Raw genomic sequence first — 26,757 nt, 5'->3', positions numbered from 1 at the left:
AAAGGTAGCAGAGTTAAAGATGCTAAGATTGGCATTGGGTGTGACGAGGAGGGAGAGGATTAGAAATGAGGACATTAGAGGGTCAGCTCAGGTTGGGTGACAAAGTCAGAGAGGCGAGATTGTGTTGGTTTGGGCGTGTGCAGAGGAGAAATGCTGAGTATATTGGGAGAAGGGTGCTAAGGATAGAGCTGGTAGGTAAGAGGAGGAGAGGAAGGCCGAAGAGAAGGTTTATGAATTGTGGCACCCGGACGGGGCTCATTCCCGGCCGGGACGCCCAGGAAGACAGGAGGAGGGCTCATTCCTCCTCCAGACCGTGAGGGGGTGTCCGCCCTGGTTGTATTGGGGGCCACGGGTACAGGGCTTGGAAGCCCAACCCTGTAGGGGCCCGTGGTCACCGCCAGGGGGCGTCCCCCTGCCTGAAGGACCCTGGACCCCAGTACTTCCACCACACCAGGAAGTGCTGGGGGGAAGAAGAGAGGGAACACCCGGAGTGCTTCTGGGAGGACAGCCGGCATTTCCGCCACACTGGGGAGTGTCCGCAGGATTGCCGATGCACACCTGGAACACATCCGGGTATGGATAAAAGGGGCCGCCTGCCTTCATTCGAGGCTGGAGTTGGGTGGAAGTAGGACTCCAAGAACGAGAGAAGGAGGTGGTCCGAAGAGGCAGAGTGGTTGGCCTGGACTTTGGGGAAGATTGGGGTTTGTGGCACAATAATTGTAAATAATAGTGTAAATAAACGTGTGTTGGGTGACATGAGTGTGTCTGCCTGTCTGTGTCCGAGCCAGGTAGGTGATGGGTGTAACAGGACAAGATGAAGAGGACAGGACCGTAAGAAAAAGATGATCTGCTGTGGCAACCCTTAATGGGAGCAGCCGAAAGAAGAAGAAGAAAGCAGGGATGGAACTGGCAGGTAAGAGGAAAAGAGGAAGGCCTAAGAGGAGGTTTATGGATGTGGTGAGAGAGGACATGCAGGTGATGGGTGTGACAGAGCAAGATGGGCAGGACAAGAAGATATGGAAGAAGATGAACTGCCGTGGCAACCCCTAACAGAAGCAGCCGAAAGAAAAATAAGAAGTTATTGCAGACTAGATAGATAGATAGATAGATAGATACTTTATTAATCCCAATGGGAAATTCATATTCTTCAGCAGCAGCATACTGATACAATAAATAATATTAAATTAAAGAATGATAACAATGCAGGTGAAAAACAGAAAAACAGACAATAACTATGTATAATGTTGAATGTTAACGTTTACCCCTCTGGGTGGAATTAAAGAGTCGCATAGTTTGGGGGAGAAATGATCTCCTCAATCTGTCAGTGGAGCAGGACAGTGACAGCAGTCTGTCGCTGAAGCTGCTCTTCTGTCTGGAGATGATACTATTAAGTGGATGCAGTGGATTCTCCATAATTGATAGGAGCCTGCTGAGCGCCCTACGTTCTGCCACAGATGTTAAACTGTCCAGCTCCATGCCAACAATAGAGCTTGCCTTCCTCACCAGTTTGTCCAGACGTGAGGCGTCTTTCCTCTTAATGCTGCCTCCCCAGCACACCACTGCGTAGAAGAGGGCGCTCGCCACAACTGTCTGATAGAACATCTGCAGCATCTTATTGCAGATGTTGAAGGACGCCAGCCTTCTAAGGTAGTATAACCGGCTCTGTCCTTTCTTGCACAGCGCATCAGTATTGGCAGCCTAGTCTAATTTATTATCCAGCTGCACTCCCAGGTATTTATAGGTCTGCACCATCTGCACACAGTCACCTTTGATGATCACTGGGTCTATGAGGGGTCTGGGCCTCCTAAAATCCACCACCAGCTCTTTGGTTTTGCTGGTGTTCGGGTGTAGGTGGTTTGAGTCGCACCATTTAACAAAGTCATTGATTAGGTCCCTATACTCCTCCTCCAGCCCATTCCTGATGCAGCCCACGATAGCAGTGTCATCAGCGAACTTTTGCACATGGCAGGATTCCGAGTTGTATTGGAAGTCCGATGTATATAGGCTGAACAGGACCGGAGAAAGTACAGTCCCCTGTGGCGCTCCTGTGTTGCTGACCACAATGTCAGACGTGCAGTTCCCAAGATGCACATACTGAGGTCTGTCTTTAAGATAGTCCACGATCCATGCCACCAGGTATGAATCTAATCCCATCTCTGTCAGCTTGTCCCTAAGGAGCAGAGGTTGGATTGTGTTGAAGGCGCTAGAGAAGTCTAGAAACATAATTCTTACAGCACCACTACCTCTGTCCAAGTGAGAGAGGGATCGATGTAGCATATAGATGATGGCATCCTCTGCTCCCACCTTCTCCTGATATGCAAACTGCAGAGGGTCAAGGGCGTGTTGAACCTGTTGCCTAAGGTGGTGAAGCAGCAGCCTCTCCATGGTCTTCATCACATGTGATGTCAGAGCAACAGGCCGAAAGTCATTCAGCTCACTAGGACGTGATACCTTTGGGATTGGGGTGATACAAGATGTTTTCCAAAGCCTCGGGACTTTCCCCTGTTCCAGGCTCAGGTTGAAGATGCGCTGTAGAGGGCCCCCCAGCTCCGATGCACAGACCTTCAGCAGTCGTGGCGATACTCCATCTGGACCCGCTGCTTTGCTGGCACGAAGTCTCCTCAGCTCTCTGCTCACTTGCGCTGTTGTAATTATGGGTGGGGATGTTTTTCCTATGCTGGTATCAGCAGAAGGATGTGTGGAAGGTGCAATACTCCGAGGTGAGAGTGAGAGTGGGTTAGGGTGGTCAAACCTGTTAAAGAAGTTGTTCATTTGGTTTGCTCTCTTCACGTCTCTCTCAATGGTGGTACCCCGCTTCGAGCTGCAGCCAGTGATGATCTTCATCCCATCCCACACTTCCTTCATGCTGTTATTCTGCAACTTCTGCTCCAGCTTTCTCCTGTACTGCTCCTTCACCGCCCTGAGCTGGACTCGGAGTTCCTTCTGCACGCGCTTGAGCTCATGCTGATCACCGTTTTTAAAAGCCCTTTTCTTCTGGTTCAAAAGGCCCTTGATTTCACTTGTAATCCATGGCTTGTTGTTAGCATAGCAGCGTACAGTTCTTACTGGAACTACAATGTCCATACAGAAGTTGATGTAGTCAGTAGTGCAGTCAACAACTTCCTCAATGTTCTCATTATGAGATCCCTGCAGGATATCCCAGTCTGTAGTTCCAAAAAGTTCTCTCAGAGTATTCTCAGCCTCCAGGGTCCACTTCCTGAATGATCGTGTGGTTACAGGTAGGACTCTCACTTTTGGTTTGTAGTGAGGCTGAAGCTGAACCAGGTTATGATCTGCTTTCCCAAGCGCAGGCAGCGGGGTGGCGCTGTATGCGTCTTTAACGTTTGCATACAGTAAATCAATAGTCTTATTTCCCCGGGTGTTACAGTCCACATACTGGGAGAATGCAGGTAATGTTTTGTCCAGCGTCACATGGTTAAAGTCTCCAGCGATTAGCACAAGCGCCTCAGGGTGCTGCGTTTGTAACTTAGCAACAGCAGAATGGATGATGTCACTCGCTGACTCCTCGTCCGCCCGAGGAGGGATATACACGATGACAACAATGACATGTCCAAACTCTCTGGGCAAGTAGTAGGGACGTAAACTTACGGCCAACAGTTCGATATCCCTGCAGCAAGTGGAGATTTTGACGTTAATGTGTCCAGAGTTACACCACCGTGTATTAACATAGAGAGCGAGTCCTCCTCCTTTGTGCTTCCCACAGGTACTTGCATCTCTGTCCGCTCTAACTGTGCTAAACCCGGGTAGCTCCACGTTGGCATCTGGGATGGTGTTATTTAGCCAGGTTTCGCAAAAACACAACAAACTGCATTCTCTGTAGGTCCTGACATTTTTCACCAGCGCAGCCAGTTCGTCGATCTTATTTGAGATTGAGTTTACATTCCCCAGAATCACAGAAGGCACCGAAGGCTTGAAACGCCACTTTCTCGCAAGCCGCTTCTTTTTTAGCTTAGTGCCGGCTCTGCTGCCACGATACCGCCTTCTTACCTCGTCAGGTAAATATGGAACCACACCGGCACTGGCATTTGTTCTCAGCGCTCGAAGTTGAGTACTTGAATATGCGAGTCTCGGCGTGTAAAAATCCATGCCCACGTTGTAAAAGTAAGTGTGTCCAGGGAACGAATCCACATAAAATAAAGTAATAGGAGTGATCAATAAATAAAAATAGAAAAATGAAAGTAGAAAAGTACACATACATATACAGTCATACACGGAGCTGCTGAAAAGGCTGCCACTCACGGCGGCGCCGGATGTTAAAAAGTAGTATTTGTTTTTCCATTCCCTTTAAATTGTTTGAAGAAAAACTTGTACCCTGTGTGTCTGACATGGGCCCCTTAACATTAGAATGCTGCTCCACTAACACGTCCACATTGTCTTTGACCAAATTTAGACAAGGTTAAAGGCAATGTAGAGAACTCCATAGCACATCACCAGCAACGACAGAATATTAGGATACAATAACAACTTCAGGTTTGCCGTCTCCATTGTGATAAAAGCTTTTAAAACTGCTTACATGTTTTTTTATTACTGTATATATTCATGGATAAGTCCTCCCACGGATAAGTCGGGGCTTGATTTTACTGTACAACTTCCGGTATTTTATAATGTTGGTGGTATAAGCTGAATGCGGAAAACTCACGCTGTTGGTCCAAGAGATTCTGATATGCTAACGCCAACCTGAGAAAGTAACCACAGAGTACACACGGCCTTTTTTTTTTCCTATGTATTGTGCCTACGTGACCACACGGTAATACCTGAACTATTCTGAAGTGACGTTTGTACTGTTTTTTGTGTTTTGTGTATCTCACACCCTCATACACCTTTATTGTAAAAGCATCCCGTATCTACAATGGAGCGTTCCATCAGAAGAAAATAGGAAGCTGGTTTTAAATTAAAAGTCATTGACGTGGCGAAAGAAATTGGTAACTGCGCTGCTGCAACAGAATTCAGTGTTTCTGAGAAATTGATACGAGATTGGAGGAGGCAAGAAGATGCAAAAAAAAATGTAAGTGTTGCATTTCTGAACGGGCGTGTAAGTCGGGGTCTGATTTTATGATCGATTTTTCGGGTTTCAAGACCCGCCTTATAGGTCAGTATATACGGTATTAAACACCAGGCCAGTTATCTGACTTGCTCAGTCACAAACCAAACGTTTGCCCTTTTATGTGTTGCCTTTATATAGCATCATTCATCATCTCAGGAATGTTTACAGGTATGGCACATCTGCTTTAACAATTTAATGCTTTAATAACTCAAGTCTACTTAGTTGAAATGACACTCAGCAGCCACTTTATTAGGTACACCTTCCTAGTACCCAGTTGGAACCCCCGTTGCCTTCAGAACTGCCGTAATTCTTCGTGTCATAGATTCAACAAGCTGCTGGAAACATTCCTCAGGGATTTTGCTCCATATTGACATGACAGCATCACACAGTTGCTGCACATTCATGATGCAAATCTCCCATTCCACCACATCCCCAAGGTGCTCTGCTGGACTGAGATCTGGTGAGTGTGACAGCCATTTGAGTCCAGTGAACTCCTTGTCGTATTCAAGAAACCAGTTGGAGATGATGTGAGCTTTGTAATATGATGCATTATCCTGCTGGAAGGACTCGTCAGAAGATGGAGACACTGCAGTCATAAAGGGATGGACATGGTCAGCAACAACACTCTGGTAGGCTGTGGCATTGAAACAATGCTCAGTTGGTACTAAGGGGTCCAAAGTGTGCCAAGAAAATACCACCACACCATTACACCACCACAAGCTGCCTGAACGGTTGATACAAGGCAGGATGGATCCATGCTTTCATGTTGTTGACGCCAAAATCTGACCGTACCATACAAATGTCGCAGCAGAAACCAAGAGTCATCAGACCAGGTATGGTTTTCCAAGCTTCTATTGTCCAGTTCTGGTGAGCCCGTATGAATTGTTGTTTCAGTGGCCTGTTCATAGCTGACAGGAGTGGAACCCGCTATTGTCTACTGCTGCTGTAGCCCAACTCCTTCAAGGTTTGACGCGTTGTGTGCTCAGAGCTGATTTTCTGCACACCTCACTTGTAACGAGTGCTTATTTGAGTTCCTGTTGCCTTTCTATCAGCTCAAACCCATCTGACCATTTTCCTCTGACCTCTGGCATCAATGAGACATTGTCACCCAGAGAACTGCCACTCACTGGATATTTTCCCTTTTTAATACCATTCTATGAAAACCCTAGAGATGGCTGTGCGTGAAAATCGCGGTAGATCAGCAGATTGTGAAATTCTCAGAGCATCCCGTCTGGCACCAACAACCACTCCACGTTCAAAGTTTCATCAGTCCCCTTTCTTCCCCATTCTGATGTTCAATTTGAACTGCAGCAGGTCATCTTGACGACATCTACAGGCCGAAATGCACTGAGTTGCTGCCATGTGATTGTTTTGATTAGATATTTGTGTTAACAAGCAGTTGAACAGGCGTACCTAATAAAGTGGCCGGTGAGTTTATAGGTACAGTACAATGGTTTCTATACTGGTATGGCATGAAACAATGTGATAGACGTGATTAACTCCACTGTGCAAAGTGAGTTAGAAATGGCAACAAACTGGTGACTTTGCGATTTTATGTAGTGTTTGATGAGTTTGCTCAATGGTGTGATTGGTCCCTTTTATAGTTAAACATCTGTAAAACAAAAGACCTCGCTGTGGACTTCAAGAGCTCCCTTCCTCTCACTCTCTCAACAATAATTAAAAGAGAGAATATGGACATGGTGGAGCACTATGAGTATCTGGGGACAACCGCTGATAACAGGTGTGGCGGACGGCCGGGATGCCCCTTCTGTATATGGGGAATAGACAAATGGCTGTACAATACAGTCATATGAAAAAGTTTGGGAAGCCCTCTCAGCCTGCATAATAATTGACTCTCCTTTCTACAAAAAAGATAACAGTGGTATGTCTTTCATTTCCTAGGAACATCTGAGTACTGCGGTGTTTTCCGAACAAAGATTTTTAGTGACGCAGTATTTAGTTGTATGAAATTAAATCAAATGTGAAAAACTGGCTGTGCACAAATGTGGGTCCCCTTGTCACTTTGCTGATTTGAATGCCTGTCACTGCTCAATGCTGATTACTTACAACACCAAATTGGTTGGATGAGCTCGTTACGCCTTGAACTTCATAGACAGATGTGTCCAATCATGAGATATAAAGGGATTTAAGGTGGTCAATTACAAGTTGTGCTTCCTTCCTTTTGACTCTCCTCTGAAGAGGGACAGCATGGGATCCTCAAAGCAACTCTCCAAAGATCTGAAAACAAAGATTGTTGAGTCTCCTGGTTTAGGGGAAGGCTACAAAAAGCTATCTCAGAGGTTTAAACTGTCAGTTTCTGTAACTGTAAGGAATGGAATCAGGAAATGGAAGGCCACAGGCACAGTTGCTGTTAAACCCAGCAGGTCTGGCAGGCCAAGACAAATACAAGAGCGGCATATGAACAGTATTGTGAGAATGGTGACAGACAACACACAGATCACCTCCAAATACCTGCAAGAACATCTTGCTGCAGATGGTGTATCTGTACATCGTTCTACAACTCAGTGCAATTTGCACAAAGAACATCTGTATGGCAGGGTGATGAGAAAGAAGCCCTTTCTGCACTCACGCTACAAACAGAGTCGCTTGTTGTATGCCAATACTCATTTAGACAAGCCAGATTCATTTTGGAACAAAGTGCTTTGGACTGATGAAACAGAAATTGAGTTATTTGGTCAGAACAAAAAGCGATTTGCATGGCGGAAGAAGAACACCACATTCCAAGATAAACACCTGCTACCTATTGTCAAATTTGGTGGAGGTTCCATCATGCTGTTGGGCTGTGTGGCTAGTTCAGGGACTGGGGCCCTTGTTAAAGTTGAGGGTCGCATTAATTCAACCCAATATCAACAAATTCTTCAGGATAATGTTCAAGCATCAGTCACAAAGGTTAAGTTACGCAGGGGTTGGATATTCCAACAAGACAATGACCCAAAACACAGTTGGAAATCTACAAAGGCATTCATGCAGAGGGAGAAGTACAATGTTCTGGAATGGCCGTCACAGTCCCCTGACTTGAATATCATTGAAAATCTATGGGATGATTTGAAGCAGGCTGTCCATCAAATTGAACTGAACTGGAGAGATTTTGTATGAAGAATGGTCAGAAATACCTCCATCCAGAATCCAGACACTCATCAAAGGCTATAGGAGGACAGCGTCTAGAGGCTGTTAGATTTACAAAAAGAGGCTCAACTAAGTATTGATGTCATATCTCTGTTGGGGTGCCCACATTTATGCACCTGTCTAATTTTGTTATGATGCATATTGCATATTTTCTGTTAATCCAATAAACTTAATGTCACTGCTGAAATCCTACTGTTTCCATAAGGCATGTCAGATATTAAAAGGAAGTTGCTACTTTGAAAGCTCAGCCAATGAGAAACAAAAATCCAAAGAATTAAAAGGGGTTCACAAACTTTTTCATATGACTGTATCTCTCCCAGGTCGCTGGATGGCAGCCCCCCTGGATTGCAGCGGTGCCTCGGACTCCCGCAGGGCTTCATGGGAGTTGGAGTTGGTTACAACCCTGTTGGGATCCGAGGGCGCTGCCAAGGAGAGCTGCAATAGCTGCTGAACCCTCTTGGGCAGGTTTTCTGGGGGTGTTATAAAAGGAGTCAGCAGTTGTTACTCTGGGCACCAGAGTTGGGAGGAGGAGGACAAAGCTGCCTGGGAGGAAGAAGAGCGTGATTTTTGTGGGTGTTTTTTCTTTTGTGTGTTTTGGGGACTGTGTAAGGCCTGTGGGACACGGTGAAGATGTGCCCATTGGCTGAAGAAAAATCAATCATAAAGTTTCATTGTTTTGTGCCTTCGTTGTCAGTCTGTGTCAGGTCGACGCCTATATAGTGCCTTTGTCACACAGGGTAACTTCTGATCTCCACACTGAGCAAATTAGTATCAAGGAGCAGAAATGGCTACTCTTATTTTGAGAAACGCAGCTGTTTTAAAGTGGATAAAAACCATGATGATTGTTTCTCGCAAGTCTTGTTACTTTTGATTTTACATGTTGGTTTGGCAATCCCAGCATTAAGAATTCAATCTATCTTATCAACATTGCATTAATTAGCAGTAAGGATATTGGTTTGCAGCAGACGTCTACCACTGAGCTACTTCACTTACAGGTTAGAAAGAAGGCCGACTTGATTCTGTCAGACACATCTTGTCCTCTTTTCCTCTAAATTTCAGTTATTGCCATCAGGCTGTAGATTCAGGGTTTCTGAGGGTAGAGAATAACAGATTTAAGAACTCTTATTCCTAGAGCTTTAAGCGTCTTGAGTTTTGTTACTTGAAGGGATTCAGCCAAACGCAGAGTTCTGAATTATTAATCTGTGTACTGTTAAAGGTAATTCTTCTTTATACTGATCTGGAGTGTCTGTCCTTCTGATAACACTGGATTATCAGTTCTTGTGTTTTTGCTTAATTTCTTGTATTTGTGTAACTGTGCCGTATGTGTCATACTTTCCAGCTGCAAACAAATTTCCCTTTGGGATAATAAAGCCAAACCTAACCCTAAACTTAACCAAACTTTTTTAATTCTATGGTTCCTTAAACATGCAGTTCAGATATTTCATAGTGCTGTGATCTGAACACAGGTGATAAAAGGAACAACCTCAGCTCCACAAAGTGGGTCACTGTTTACAAGTGAATCTGTCATCCTGTGATTTTTATAGCATCTTTCATCTTGAACACTACGCACTTTACATCCACAACACACGTACTCAGTGATCTAGTTTTATTTCATGCATTTAAAGTGACTGTTTACTGGTCACACAGATCCAATGGTAGGGACTGAGCTCAGCACATTCAAGGCTTGTACCCAATTAATGTTTGGTAAATTAAAATCTCCCGGGATCACTATATCTTCTTTATTGTACCAAATAATACACTACAGCTCAAAATGTCAGAATTTAATGGACTGCAGCAAACTGCAATCACCAAATCTCTGTTTTGTCTGTCACAGAGCTCCATAAAAGCGTCAGGGCTGCACAGAAATTGTATTGACATGTGCATTAGGATGCGAGGTAAAACCTTCTGGGGTGCCTCCATCATCATGTGGGTAGAAAGTAACGTCACACCCCACAAACTAGCAACCTGTTTTCTAAAACAACCAACCCTCTTTGATTCTGCATTCTCTTGCAAGTGACTATACAATGTAAAAGTTTAAAAAAAGAAAACATAAAAATAAGGTAAAAAGCACGTCAGCAATGGGTGCCAACTAAAAAACTTAAAATGACAATCATTTGTAATATTTAAAAAAAAAAATGAAAACACCCCTAAGATCACAGAAATTTCTATTATATCAAAGTTTGGCATCGATTTGGCGAAACCAGCTGTTTCACTTATCACTACCCATTATTCCAAGGTGTTGTATTAAACATAACTAATGGAGTGAGATTTGGGCCGCTGGTCAAGAACAGTGGAAGCCTGAGTCTAACGTATCTCTCTCTCATTCTTCCTAGGGCACGAAGCGGAAGCGGAAGCAGAAACAGAAGTGGACAATGGCCGATAGTAAGGTGAATCGCGTTGAAATTGTAGTCGAGGAACTCCAGGCACTCGATGAACAGATTCAGAAACTTCTGTCTAGACGTAGATACCTCAGAGATCTGAAGGCTCGGCTGTTGGATAAACCGTCCTCGCCATCTGTTATCAGCGTAATATCAACCCCGCGTTGTGCCGCTCAAGTCACCTTCACCCCCGCGCCTCGTAGGAGCGACACCGATGATGACCTCGGTGTATTTCAGCTATGCAGGCGGGGGTTCAAGGCCAGAACACCTCCATCGGCACAGGCAAGCATCGTAACACAGAACAGGTTTGACCCTCTAAGCGTCCCCAGTTCGCCTTCAGCTCCTGGAGATGTAATAGTGGTAGGTGATTCTATTGTTAGGAACCTCAATATCACTTGCCCTAATAGAAAATCTTTTGTTTCTTGTTTTCCCGGTGCTCGTGTCCGAGATGTGACGAGACGTGCACCGGCGATCTACAAGAACAGGGCAGTTGGAGCAATTGTTTTACATGCTGGCGTAAACGACATAAGGCACCGACAGTCCGAGATCCTCAAGGCAGACTTCACTGCATTAATTAAAGACACAAAGGAGAGGACCCCATCGGCAAAGATCTTCATCTCGGGTCCACTCTCTCTCGTCAGACGATCAAACGAGTACTACAGTCGTCTGCTTGGTTTAAACAACTGGCTGCAGGGCTTCTGCAAGAATCAAGACATTGGTTTCATCAACAACTGGGACCTCTTTTGGGAAAGACCGCGTTTTTTCAAGCGAGATGGCCTGCATCCGAATAGCTTCGGCGCCCGGGTCCTCTCCGAAAACATATCCAAGGTAATTCGTTTATCTTGACTATCTATCTCTGCTTTTAACCCCTTCCGAAATGCCACTCCTGTGCTTGGTCATGATAATTGTTTAATAAAATCTTCCATAAAAGTGCACAACATAAATACTGTAATAACCAATCTTAATGCACATAGAAAATCTAGGCAATACGGCATAAACACCAATAATTTAATTAAAGTTACTACTTTAGATGAACAATGTATTAAAACTATAAAAACATATCATAGATTAAACAAAAAATACACACAGAGCGGCGCTAATAAAAATAACTTAATTCCTGTTCCATATATCAATAACGCACATAGCATTCATCTCTGCTCCTCCGAAACATTGAATATGGCACTATTAAATATTAGACTTTAACTAACAAGACGTTTTTTATCAACGATCTTATTAGTGATAAAAAAATAGATTTTATTGCACTAAGTGAAACGTGGCTTAGCTCAGATGGCGCAGCTGTTTTAATCGAATCTGCGCCTCCGGATTACAGTTTTACTCGTGCTGATCGCCAAGGAAAGAGAGGTGGAAGACTAGCAAACATTTACTCAAGCAGGTTAAAATGTAAAAATATCAGTTTTGGTAAATTCAAGTCTTTTGAGTATCTCGCCATTATTATTCAGGGAGATTCTCACGTTCTAGTATTATCCGTGTATAGACCTCCAAAATTCAACGCGTCTTTCTTTGAGGAATTCTCTGACTTGATGTCAATCTTAATTATGAACTATGACACACTCTTAATAGTCGGCGACTTTAATTTTCATATAGATAATCAATGTGACCAGAAAGTAAAAGAATTTATGAACCTCCTGGACTCTTTTGATTTGAGACAGCTCGTTAATCAGCCTACACATAAAGCAGGTCATACGTTAGACTTAGTAATTACTAAAGGACTAAAAGTTGATATAAAGCAGGTCATTGATATTGGTCTATCAGACCATTTTCTTCTACTATTTAATATAGAAATAATGATAGAAAACACTCATGAGAAGCATATTGTTAAAAAACGCTTCTTTGACTCATCAGCAGCTTTAAAACTTTCAAACATTCTAACCAATCAGTCCGTTTATAGTGCCAACTATAATAGCGAGGAGAATGTAAATAGTAAGGTGGAAAGATTTAATACTAAAGTGAGGGCTGCTGTTGACTTAGTTGCACCTGAAAAGACATTTAAAAAATCTTCTAGCATTGTTATACCATGGAAGACCCAAAGAGTGTCTGATTTAAAGAGAACATGCCGTAGAGCTGAGCGTAAATGGAGGAAAACTAAACTAACTATTGACTATGAGATATTAAAAGTTAAAATAACAGAATACAATAACACAGTCCGTCTTGAGAGGCGCTGCTATTTCTCTAAGATTATAAATAACAATGCTAGTAATCCCAGAGTCTTATTTTCGACAATTGATCGTCTGTTAAACCCAGGTAACTCAAAGGAATGCCTCCTAAGTACTTCCAGTAAAACCTGTGAGGCTATCGCTGTATTTTTCAATCAAAAAATTAATGATATTAGAAATAACAGAGTATATCTCCCCAACACTAAGGATCCTCCTAAACCCCAGTACCCCATAATAAACAAATTAAAGTCTTTCACTAGGATAGATTTACCTGATTTACATAAAATAATTTCTCAAATGAAACCCTCCACCTGTGCCCTTGACCCAATACCAACAAATTTTTTCAAAGAAGTATCGGGCGTGCTTAGTGATAATGTTCTTGACATAGTAAACTCGTCATTAGATACGGGGGTCTTCCCAGACTGTCTTAAGACTGCGGTAGTTAAACCGCTACTTAAGAAAAATAATCTCGATCCCTCTGCTCTTGAAAATTATAGACCCATCTCTAACCTGCCTTTCTTAAGTAAAATTCTAGAGAAGGCAGTCATTATACAGTTAAATGAGCACCTCAATAAACTTGCTATTCTTGATAAATTTCAGTCAGGTTTTAGAACAAATCACAGCACAGAAACTGCACTCGTTAAAGTAGTAAATGACTTGCAGGTAAATGCAGACAGAGGCCATTTATCTGTTCTCATCCTCTTAGATCTGAGTGCCGCATTTGGCACCATTGATCATAATATTCTTAAGAATCGCCTTAGTCAATGGGTGGGCCTCTCTGGCAGTGTCTTAAATTGGTTTGAATCCTACCTGGCAGGGAGAAAATTCTTTGTTAGTTGTGGTAATTATAACTCAAAGACACATGATATTCTATATGGTGTTCCACAAGGCTCTATCCTGGGTCCACTGCTCTTCTCAATCTACATGCTTCCATTAGGTCAGATTATCTCAGGGCACAACGTGAGCTACCACAGCTATGCTGATGACACACAGCTGTATTTATCAATAGCACCTGATGACCCCAAATCTCTTGATTCGCTAACACAATGTCTAACTTGTATCTCAGAATGGATGAATAGTAACTTTCTCAAATTAAATAAAGAAAAAACCGAAATCTTAGTGATTGGCAATAATGGATACAATGAGGCTATTAGAAATAAACTGGATGCATTAGGATTAAAAGTCAAATCGGAGGTAAAAAGTTTAGGGGTAACCTTTGATTGTAATCTGAATTTTAAATCGCATATTAATCAGATCACTAGGACAGCATTTTTTCACCTAAGAAACATAGCAAAAGTTAGACCTCTTATATCATCGAAAGATGCAGAGAAATTAGTTCATGCGTTTGTTTTCAGTCGGCTAGATTACTGTAACGCACTCCTCTCAGGACTACCCAAAAAAGACATCAATCGTTTGCAACTAGTGCAGAATGCAGCTGCTAGAATCCTTACCAGGAAAAGAAAATCCGAACACATTTCTCCAGTTTTGATGTCACTACACTGGTTACCTGTGTCATTCAGAATTGACTTTAAAATTCTGCTTATGGTTTATAAAGCTTTAAATAATCTCGCCCCGGCTTATATATCGGAATGTCTGACACCTTATATTCCAAATCGTAACCTCAGATCCTCAACTGAGTGTCTCCTTAGAATTCCAAGAGCAAAACTTAAAAGAAGTGGTGAGGCATGAGGCCTTCTGCTGTTAAGCACCTACAATCTAGAATAGCCTGCCAGTAGGAATTCGCCAGGCTAATACAGTGGAGCACTTTAAAAAACTACTGAAAACACATTACTGTAACATGGCCTTCTCATAACTTCACTGTAATTTAATCCTGATACTCTGTATATCTAATTCATTATAATAACTATTCATTCAAAATCTGTACTAACCCCTACTCTCTCTTCTGTTTCCTTTTGTTCCAACAATGATGGATGGATTAAAAGCCAGAAATCTGTATGACCATCAGCATCAAGTGACTCCGTGAAAAACCCGAACTACAAAGAGGACTATTTCATTTATGTTAGGTAGAATGCCCAAAGGGGACTGGGCGGTCTCGTGGCCTGGAACCCCTACAGATTTTATTTTTTTCTCCAGCCTTCTGGAGTTTTTTTTTGTTTTTTCTGTCCACCCTGGCCATCGGACCTTACTCCTTTCTATGTTAATTAATGTTGTCTTATTTTAATTTCTTATTTTGTCTTTTATTTTTCTTCTCTCCATTATGTAAAGCACTTTGAGCTACTTTTTGTATGAAAATGTGCTATATAAATAAATGTTGTTGTTGTTGTTGTGTTGTGTTGGCCAAAAATGCACATAATAATTTCATAGCACTGGGTATAGCAAGTTGTTTTGCCTGCCGGAGGTAAAGTCATCCCTGATGGAGGATCGCAGGAATCGTGGGGTAGAGGAGTACTTTCATTTGATTGGCTGGCCCAGCACTGTTCAGCTGTGGAATGGCCAATAGGGGGAGGCAGCTTGATGGCTGAGGTCTCCAGGACTCTGAACAAATCTAAATCCTATTATGGGATATCATCTACTGTTAAATTCTGGTCCGTACTTGTAAAATTTTTATTCTTATACTGTATTGAGGATTTGTTCTGCTCTGTGTATTGTATTGTATTGACCCCCCTTCTTTTTGACACCCACTGTATGCCCAGCCTACCTGGAAAGGGGTCTCTCTTTGAACTGCCTTTCCCGAGGTTTCTTCCATTTTTTTCCCTACAAGGGTTTTTTTGGGAGTTTTTCCTCATTTTCTTAGAGAGTCGAGGCTGGGGGTCTGTCAAGAAGCTGGGCCTGTTAAAGTCCGTTGCGGCACTTCTTGTGTGATTTTGGGCTATACAAAAAATAAATTGTATTGTATTGTATTGTATTGTATTGGGTACAGTTGGCAATAACTCTGAACTAAACCAAAGACACTCTCTAAACCTTACCATTTTTGTAAATGCCAATGCTGTACTATACCTGCATATTGTTACTATGTCTGATAGAGATAAGCCACAATGAAACAGAATAAAGTGGGAGGTTTTATTAGCTCATGCTGAGTCGCTGCTCAGACTATGGTAGAAAAAGAACTCAAGAAGGTGTTAGTAACTTTTGCTGTTTCTTGATGGTAGACATTTATTCAAATCCATCATTCTCATGATGAGGCACTTATAATTTTAGGCAATAATGCCAGTTCAGTGTTGTGATATGTAGCCATTTTAAATCAACATTGAATGAATCAACTTGGCATCATCTTTGTAACGTTTGCAATAATGAGGTTATTAAAAAGAAACTTGACGCATTAGGATTAAAAGTCAAGACGGAGGTAAAGAATTTAGGGGTAACTGTTGACTGTGATCTGAATTTTAAATCACATATTAATCAGATTACTAGGACAGCATTTTATCACTTAAAGAAATATAACAAAATTTAGACCTCTTACAACTTTGCAAGATGCTGAGAAATGAGTTCACGCTTTTGTTTTTCGTCGACTAGATGACTTTAACACACTCCTCTCAGGAACACCCAAAAAAGACATCAATCGATTACAATGAGTGCAGAATGCAGCTGCTAGAATCTTAACTAGGAAAAGAAAATCTGAGCACATCACCCCAGTCTTAGCGTCACTACACTGGTTACCTGTGTCATTTAGAATTGTCTTTAAAATCCTGCTTATGGTTTACAAAGCCTTCAATAATTTGCTCCATCTTATATTTCAGAATGTCTGACACCTTAAACTCCAAATCGTAACCTTAGATCTTCAAATGAGGGTCTGCTGTGAATTCCAAGAGCTAAACTTAAAAGAAGTGGTGAGGCGGGCGGCCTTCTGCTGTTATGCACCTCAAATCTGGAATAGCTGAGCGATAGAAATTTGCCAGGCTAATATAGTGGAGCACATTAAAACACTGATAAAAACTCATTACTGTAACATGGCTTTCACAGAGCTTCATTTTAGTTTAATCCTAATTCTCTGTAGAGAAAAGCCAAGCAAAATGACCCCTTTTATTGGCTAACTAAAAAGATTACAATATGCAAGCTTTTGAGGCAACTCAGGCCCCTTCTTCAGGCAGGATGTAATCAAAGAAGAAGGAGCCTGAGATGCCTCGAAAGCTTGCATATTGTAATCTTTTTAGTTAGCCAATAAAAGGGGTCATTTTGCTTGGCTTTTCTCTGCATTCATAATGGCTAACATGGTACAACACCCTAGTACTCCCAATGCTCTGTATATTCAATTAATTATCCTTATTATTCATGGTGGCTCCAAAATCCATACTAACCCCTACTCTCTCTGTGATCATAAAAGATCCCTGTGCATAAACAATTCTTCATAAAGAATAGGGTGTAAATTGCCCTCCACAGCCTAGTCCAGCGTTTCTCAACCTTTAAGTATTTGCGACCTGAGTTTTCATAACCGTTTTTATCGCGCCCCCCCTAACATTTTTTTGAATGGAGCCCACTAATACCAATTTGTTCTTTTTTAATTAATGATATATCATAGGGGGCGGCACGGTGGCACAGTGGGTAGTGCTGCTGCCTCGCAGTTGGGTGATCTGGGGACCTGGGTTCGCTTCCCGGGTCCTCCTTGCGTTGAGTTTGCATGTCCTCCCCGTGTCTGCATGGGTTTCCTCCGGGCACTCCGGTTTTCTCCCACAGTCCAAAAGACATGCAGGTTAGGTGGATTGGCGATCCTAGATTGGCCCTAGTGTGTGCTTGGTGTGTGGGTGTGTTTGTGTGTGTCCTGCGGTGGGTTGGCACCCTGCCCGGGATTGGTTCCTGCCTTGTGCCCTGTGTTGGCTGGGATTGGCTCCAGCAGACCCCTGTGACCCTGTGTTTGGATTCAGCGGGTTGGAAAATGGATGGATGGATATATCATAGATGCATATTTTATTATACCTACTTAACTTTTATCGACATTTATCTAACTCTATATTTATTTTTCTAGTATCAGAATGTAGTTTAAGTTAATTTGTTTTGGTTTCAATAGATGTATTTGTCATATTTTCAATTCTTGTTTTCTTTTTTTCACATCTTTGCGCCCCCCTTTTTGTTACTTCGCACTCCCTTAGGGGGGCCCACCCCACAGTTTGAGAACCACTGGCCTAGTCATTCTGGCCATGGGCGTCTTAACGTATGGGCACTGGCTTGGGGCCCAAGGAGCATAGCGGCCCATAATGTTTCTGATGCCTATGTATGTTTCTATTTTGCCATCAAAGTGCACTACATTACCCAGGGGCCTATGATGTTGTGCCAAGACTGGTCCCCTAGTCATCCCCTGTCTCTAATTAGCTCTCTCTCACCCCTTCACCACCTAACAGTAATGTGCAGTGAGCATACTGGCACAAAAATGTCTGCTGTTGCATCATCCTGGTAGATGCTTCGCATTAGTGGTGGTTGAAGTGGCTCCCCATTCACTATGAAAAGTGCTTTGAGTAGTAAGAAAGGCACTATATACATGTAAAGATTTATTATTATTACTGTAGAAGCTTTCTGAAGTTCAATTATTCAACAAGAGATTGATTAAACATCTACTCATGAAACCCCACTAAACCAGAATATACAAAAAAAAGTAGCATTAATGGTTTCATCCCAGCAAGGAGTTTCAGCAATTATGGAATCCAATCAGAGACACTAAAAGAACAAATTCTTGACTCATGACTGCAGAGAAATTAATAGTTATCCAACAGCTAGTGGAGTTGACAGAAAGGGCAGTGGCATTTCTGCAAGCATTGACAATCGGGTCAACATTTAATCAACCTATTATACAAATACAAGCTCTCTGGGCAATGCCAGGTACATCGGCTGGAGTTTTTTTAAGCCAGTTACAGTATCTCAAGTGGGCAAATGTCCAGTCCAGCCCTAACTGCCATGACACTTTCCCACTGTAAACAAATGCAATGCTTTGGAAAAATCGATAACAGAGCACCAGTGTGACAAGTCAGATATACAGCATGTGACCTCGAGAGTTCATACACACCAGGGATGGCAGATGCCATATGAAATGCCACATGCTCTTGCAGCTTTTTTTTTTTTTTTTTTGAATTGGCACACCATGCTGTATGCACCAAGGCTCCTGACAACAAAAAGGCACCGTTACCATGGCAATCACTGGAAGATCACAAGCCTCCCCAGTTCACATCCTCTATGAAGTGTTGCATTATTTATCACGAATAACCTGAAGGTGTGCACCACTCACAAGGAGACATTCTGGCTTCTGTCTTAGGTGCTTCAAAGCCAAGAAGCCTGAAAACTCCACCACCGCAGGGCACGTTGCGCATATTGTGAAGACGGATACGCTTAAACATTAGAAATTAGAAAAGCTTAAAGCTGTAGTAAGTGGTCCGTGGCACTGTGCAAATTTGAAATAAGTAAGTGTGCCCATTTGGGCACGGGTGTGAGTGAGTGCATTTTGTTAGTTGAGGCACTGCACACACGTGCAGAGGTGGGCGATCAGTCAGGGGTCTCAACGGTGCTGCACCTGTGCCCAATTAGAAAGGCGGTATATGTGGAGGCTGCACGGCAGAGAGGGGGAAAAGACAGCAAGTCAAAGAAGCATAGCCATGAGAAAAGCATCATGTGGAGGGGCAGGAGCCAGCATGGCCGTAGGCCCCACAACAGAGCAAAAGATCGGCGCTCCAGGGACGGGTCGTCCCCACTGATTGTCCGGAGGAGTGGGTGCGATTGAGGCAGAGTCCTCTCCAGGGACCTGAGGCACACCAGGGGAGCAAGAAGGACAGCGAGAAGACAACTAACCCCGAGTGGTCTGGCTGACGCCACTCTAGGCAGCCAAACTCTGGGGTCGGATGGGTGAGGACTGCAGCTGCCAATGTCTCCGCCAGCTGAGCGGGCAATGGGTGAGCAGGGAAGACGACGTGGGAATTATGCTGGGCTTGTCAGATGGCACAATGACCTGAGGACCGTGATGGTTTAATTCTTGTTTTAAACTCTGAATTTTAAACTCACTGATTGTCACTGTTTTAACAAATTATTTATTTATTGAATGTTTGAGCACTGCACTTTTGGACACTGTTTCTATTTCACTTTTACACCTACCCCTTGCTATATGTGTCCTCATTTGCCCAGCTCGTCTCAGTAACGTTATCGACAGTGGTGTGTTCATAGTGCTCCCAGAAGTCACTTTGAGACTTGCGTCTATAAAGACGTATTTTTGCCCTTTTTCAGCACCTTTATTTTCAGGTGCATGGGGATTGCTTGCGGGTGACCCAAACTGCAATGCTTGTCTGTGTTTTTTGTTGCAAGAAGAAAAGAATCCCTTTTAGTTTAATCCTGCAAGTTAATCTATGACCACTGGACCAGCACACCACTATACAAACCTATCAAGTCGGGATATTCTGCACACTTGATTTACCTTCCACAAGCTGCTTTTAATTTATTTATTTTTTAAGTATAACCTAAACTTTGTGCATTTTATTATAAAAATTTGATTTGTATTATTTTTCACTTAGTAGATGCCTTTTTTGAGTTGTGTTTGCCAAATAAAAAATATCATTATATATATAGTGCATCTAGAAAGTATTCACAGCGCATCACTTTTTCCACATTTTGTTATGTTACAGTCTTATTCCAAAATGGATTAAATTAATTTTTTTCCTCAGAATTCTACACACAACACCCCATAATGACAACGTGAAAAAGTTTACTTGAGGTTTTTACAAATTTATTAAAAATAAAAAAACTGAGAAATCCCATGTCCATAAGTATTCACAGCCTTTGCTCAATACTTTGTCGATGCACCTTTGGCAGCAATTCCAGCCTCAAGTCTTGTTGAATATGATGCCCCAAGCTTGGCACACCTATCCTTGGCCAGTTTCGCCCATTCCTCTTTGCAGCACCTCTCAAGCTCCATCAGGTTGGATGGGAAGCGTCGGTGCACAGCCATTTTAAGATCTCTCCAGAGATGTTCAATCTGGTTCAAGTCTGGGCTCTGGCTGGGCCACTCAAGGACATTCACAGAGTTGTCCTGAAGCCACTCCTTTGATATCTTGGCTGTGTGCTTAGGGTCGTTGTCCTGCTGAAAGATGAACCGTCGTCCCAGTCTGAGGTCAAGAGCGCTCTGGTGCAGGTTTTCATCCAGGATGTCTCTGTACATTGCTGCAGTCATCTTTCCCTTTATCCTGACTAGTCTCCCAGTTCCCGCCGCTGAAAAACATCCCCACAGCATGATGCTGCCACCACCATGCTTCACTGTAGGGATGGTATTGGCCTGGTGATGAGCGGTGCCTGGTTTCCTCCAAATGTGATGCCTGGCATTCACACCAAAGAGTTCAATCTTTGTCTCATCAGACCAGAGAATTTTCTTTCTCATGGTCTGAGAGTCCTTCAGGTGCCTTTTGGCAAACTCCAGGCGGGCTGCCATGTGCCTTTTACTAAGGAGTGGCTTCCGTCTGGCCACTCTACTATACAGGCCTGATTGGTGGATTGCTGTAGAGATGGTTGTCCTTCTGGAAGGTTCTTCTGTCTCCACAGAGGACCTCTGGAGCTCTGACAGAGTGACCATCGGGTTCTTGGTCACCTTCCTGACTAAGGCCCTTCTCCTCCGATCGCTCAGTTTAGATGGCCGGCCAGCTCTAGGAAGAGTCCTGGTGGTTTTGAACTTCTTCCACTTACGGATGATGGAGGCCACTGTGCTCATTGGGACCTTCAAAGCAGCAGATATTTTTCTGTAACCTTCCCCAGATTTGTGCCTTGAGACAATCCTGTCTCGGAGGTCTACAGACAATTCCTTTGACTTCATGCTTGGTTTGTGCTCTGACATGAACTGTCAACTATGGGACCTTCTATAGACAGGTGTGTGCCTTTCCAAATCATGTCCAGTCAACTGAATTTACCACAGGTGGACTCCAATGAAGCTGCAGAAACATCTCAAGGATGATCAGGGGAAACAGGATGAACCTGAGCTCAATTTCGAGCTTCATGGCAAAGGCTGTGAATACTTATGTACATGTGCTTTCTCAGTTTTTTTATTTTTAATAAATTTGCAAAAACCTCAAGTAAACTTTTTTCTCGTTGTCATTATGGGGTGTTGTGTGTAGAATTCTGAGAAAAAAAATGAATTTAATCCATTTTGGAATAAGGCTGTAACATAACAAAATGTGGAAAAAGTGATGTGCTGTGAATACTTTCTGGATGCACTGTAATACGCTACCATGGCTGTTCGTTTGTCTGTCCAGGATTTAAATCACCTTTAGCTTGCACACCGTTTGACCGATTGACCTGAAATTTGGTTCACACATACTACGTGACGTCTACTATCCGCTTTCGGTGTGATGATTGACCTCCATGGTTACTCCTCTTTTTATTTTTATTTTATTGTAGAATCAACTCTTGGCAGCTGTCAGCAATGCATTTAATTTTCATATGTTACACACCTGCAGATTTAAAAAAGCAGAAGCCCTGCCTTTCCTAATCATTCGGCTAAATATCAATAGCTGTGAATAAGAAAAAACAATCAGCTGATTAAAAACTGCGTGGCACTGGAGGCATATTTGATGAAAATAAGCGGGAATGCGTCTGCCATACCTCACTCTGAAGAATCATGACAGCGTGGTTAAAATGGTGGTGCTCCATAGTAGCTGACGTGCCGTAGAGCTGAGCCAGAGCAGAGCCGGTCCTAGACAAGAAGGGAAAGAGACAATAAGTAGTGCATCCTCAACCGCAAACCTACACTATGGTGTTAACATCACCTCACTGCTTCTAGTGCTGCCTTTATTTCCTAGCTTTATAACAGAAAATTGGACACTCTTAGGAAAGAACTTAATGAGGAAACTAAAGGTTGTACTCACTACAGTATATGAGGAGATGAGTACATGACATTTTTGACAAGGTAAGAGCCCTCCATAATTTCTTTCAGGTGAAACGAATGAAGCAGGTGAGCTAACAACAGAGGGACTTTACAAGGCTACAAAATGCACTGCAGTCCCACAAGACCACTGCCAGTGTGGCTGGGACTCTTAAGATGTGAGCTAGCGGAGAGTAAAGATGGTGTGAAAAGGCACTTTGTGAAGAAATCCAAGTTTGTAGTCTTTAACTCCAAGGTATAAACCTGGAGAAGGGTAAGAAATGTAACTCCTTCTTCTTTAGGAAACCTCTTGATGGAGCTGTGAGATGAAACTGGTACCACCAGAGCAGGGAAACAAGTAAGTGATGATAGTGGTTTAAGACTGCTCTATACCAACAAGATAACCAAGATGGAGGCATTATAAGTAACACTCTAGACTCTGTGTGAAAACCAGCAAGCGAGCCAGAGTTGGGAGGGGGGACAACTCTAGCTGGGAGGTGTGGAGGAGAGAGAATTGTGAATGTTGATTTACTTGTATTTATTGTGGCTGTGGTACTTGAAGGGCACTGTTTTGGAGAAGAAAATAACATAAAATAGTTCTCATTGCTTTTATCCTGTGTCCTGAGCATCTGTCTGTTGGGTTTAAGGGGCAACAGCGACCTTTAGCATCCACAATATATAAAATCCAACATCTGTCTGTCTGTTTTTCACGAGAGAACTACTTAACGAATTTAGATCCTTTAGATTTCCTTGAACATTCCAGTTGATTTTATGACTTCGCTCATTGTGCTAAGTATCATGATTCGCTTGTGGTACCGATTTATTAACACAAATCTGAGAGAGACTCACACATCTGCCTCAGGGCGTAACCTCAACTCCGCTTAGTTAGCAAACGAGAGAACTACTTAATGGATTTAGATTGGGTTTTCTTCTATAATTTTCTTGAACATTCCGGTTGATTTTGTGACTTCTCTCATTGTGCTAAGTACAGTGGAACCTTGGTTCACGAACGTCTCTGAACACGTACAAATCGGTTTACGACCAAAAAGTTTGCCAAACTTTTGTATCTGTTCATGACCACACACTCTGTTTACGAACAAGCCAGTTTCCCTTTCGGTTTGTGCGCACCGATGATTTCCGCACGTGTTCAGTCTCTCCCTGTGCATTCCCTGTGCAGCGAGAAAGAGAGAGAGAGAGCGCGACAATACACATGCATGCGCGCGAGAGAGAGGGACAGACACACACACACACACACACACACACACACACACACACACGAGATAGAGAGAGGGCTGGACTCATAAGGTAGAGAAGGCAGTTAAAGAATGCACTGGACTTGTTTTTGTTTTCACTTCTGTTTACAGCGATCGGTTCGTAGCCTGTATTGTTGCAATGTTACTTTTCTTGTTTGTTTATTAAATTATGGATTTTTCAAATGTTCATTTATTTCCCTGTGCTTAAAACTCATTAAAAAAAAGTTTTTAGCGATCGGTTCGTAGCGTTATAGTGCGAACTCTTGCATTGTTAGTTTTCTCTGTTGTTCAAGGTTTTCTCAGTGTTATTCAATGTTTTTACATTTAGTTTACTATTAGCAAAATACCCGCGCTTCGCAGCGGAGAAGTAGTGTGTTAAAGAGGTTATGTAAACATATATATACATAAACATATATACATATATATATATACATATACACATCCACATATATATATACATATATCAACATATATATACACATACAGACACATATATACATATACATATTTGTATATCTACATATATATACACATATATACACATACATACATATCTATCTACATACATACACATACATACATATCTATCTATATATATATATACACATACATACATATCTATCTATATATATATATACACATACATACATATCTATCTATATATATATATATATACACATACATACATATCTATCTATATATATATATATATATATCTATATCTATCTATCTATCTATCTATCTATATATATATATATATATATATATATATATATATATATATATATATATATATATATAGCTGATTACCCAGTGGATTCGCTCACTGAGTGCAAGAGAAAAAAATAAAATGTATGTATAAAATAAGTTTAATTGCCAAATTTATTTTTCCACAAATAAAGGGCACTTACAATAACATAGAAATCAATATAAACAACATTAACATCATTATCATATGAGAATATGAAGTAATATATAAGAAGCACATTGCATATAAATATAAAGTATTAAACAGTAAAATGTTCTTCTATAATACGCTACCGTGGCTATTCGTTTGTCTGTCCAGGATTTTAAATCACCTGTAGCTCGCAAACCGTTTCACCTATTGACTTGAAATTTGGTACACATATACTACGTCACGTCTAATATTCGCTTTCCCACACATATCAACAAATATATATATATATATATATATATATATATATATATATATATACACATACATATACACACACATACACATATATACATATACATACATAGTGCGTTGCAACACGGGCTGCGATTGTTACATGGGAGGGAGAGGACAAATCACAGCTTCCCGCTTTCTAATCGGGCTTGTGATTGCTGCTTTGACGGATGCCCAGATCCCACAGTATTTCCCCTTAGGAGAGGCGTTAGGCAAGTGTAATTGAATAGCGGTGCTGCAAGTTATTGCTCTTTTTATCTTTATTTTATTTTATTGTAGAGTCAACTCACAGCTGCGCGCACCAGTGCATGCGTGGCGGATGCGTACGGCTGACGTTTTCATTGTCTACCACCTCCGCTAATCATTCTTGAGGCAGATTGAAGACTTAAGTGCCAGCTTAACTGAAAAATTAAAGAAAACATACTAAGTTTTAAAAAAAATCAGTTTTAACGGGAAAAGATGCCGACGAAAGAAGAGAAGCAGCGGGACGCTAGGGTGAAGAGCTGCTCATTAAGCAGCAAGCTCATCAACCTCTGAGCAAACGAATGGTAAACGTACAGAGAAAGAGGATAAATACTATGAATGGTCATGTCAAGTATATTGACTCCACGTTATCGTGCAGTGCGCTGTTACTGGTATTTTGATAAAAGAATCTGAATAACATATAAGAAGCGTATAAATTATTAAACAGTAAAACATTAATATTTAAGAAGTAAAGATACATTGAGTACTACTGTAGTGCTTTCGGGTATAGTACATTTTTTGTTTGCCCATTACATGCATAAATGTATACATTTTTTGGTGTACCTACCCAAGAACACGCGACATGACCCGGCAGTTAAAAATTTATCGCTCCAGCAATTTTAACTCTGTTACAAAGTCATCTAATATGGTATTGCAAACGGCAGCGGGAGCGTTTCTATAAACTCAATTTAAACTTACTGTTTACACCGTGCTTTGAAGATGCATAGTATGCGACACGTGTATCGCCGTAATTGTGGGCTCATTAGGAGTACACAGTCACTGCACTCCCTTACTGGAATCGATCTTCGGACGTAGAGGCGAAGCCCCTAACGTTGTGCTACGGCGTGTGGTTCGTTCATTTGACAGCATGTAGATCGGGGTAATTACATTGCAGGCATTCGTAGTCTGATTCACAATCTGATTGTATGGGTGGTTACCTACCAGGTAACGCTTGTGGTTGGTGAGCAAGTCGGCTAACTTCTGCCATGGTGCCCTCTTTCAGTTGCGAGAAGCAGATCATACAATGGTTGAAATAGTTTAATATATATAGCAAAATCACCGCGCTTCGCAGGGGCGAATATGGTATTGCAAACGGCAGCGTTTCTATAAACTTAATTTGAAGTTACGGTTTATACCGTGCTTTGTTTCATATTCTTTTCCTACTTTATCAATTCACTCCTGCTGCGTTCAGTCACTTCACGTGAGCCGCTCTCTTGTGTGATGTTGCGATGTCCACGGGTTTATTTAATGTTAGCTAAGACCCGGCAGTTAAAAGTTTCTCACTACAGCAATTTTAACTCTGTTACAAAGTGATGCAAACTGTTGTTTATACCTCGTGTCTTCTCATTAAACTTGTATCTCGCGAATATGGCATTGCAAACGGCAGCGGGAGCGTTTCTATAAAGTAAATTTAGACTTACGGTTTACACCGTGCTTTTTTATACCTCGTGTCTTATGAAGATGCTTGTATGCGTCACTCACTCGCTTCTTATTGTTTCGCTGCCTTGTCAATTGTGTAATGAGTGTTTTCTT

General features: G+C 42.0%; 1 protein-coding gene across 1 annotated transcript in view; it reads right to left on the bottom strand.

Annotated features, from left to right (window-relative positions):
* pde11a (phosphodiesterase 11a) overlaps positions 1 to 26,757 on the bottom strand; it is a 428,873-nt gene that overhangs the window by 91,088 nt on the left and 311,028 nt on the right. The window contains exon 15 of the mRNA XM_051930468.1: positions 22,281 to 22,371. Within this exon, the coding sequence (XP_051786428.1) occupies positions 22,281 to 22,371 (91 nt within the window). The remainder of the gene's footprint in view (positions 1 to 22,280; positions 22,372 to 26,757) is intronic.

This window comes from Erpetoichthys calabaricus, chromosome 8 (assembly GCF_900747795.2).
Source record: "Erpetoichthys calabaricus chromosome 8, fErpCal1.3, whole genome shotgun sequence".
NCBI classification, from domain to species: Eukaryota; Metazoa; Chordata; class Cladistia; order Polypteriformes; family Polypteridae; genus Erpetoichthys; species Erpetoichthys calabaricus.
This window is presented reverse-complemented; position numbering and strand designations above follow the sequence as displayed.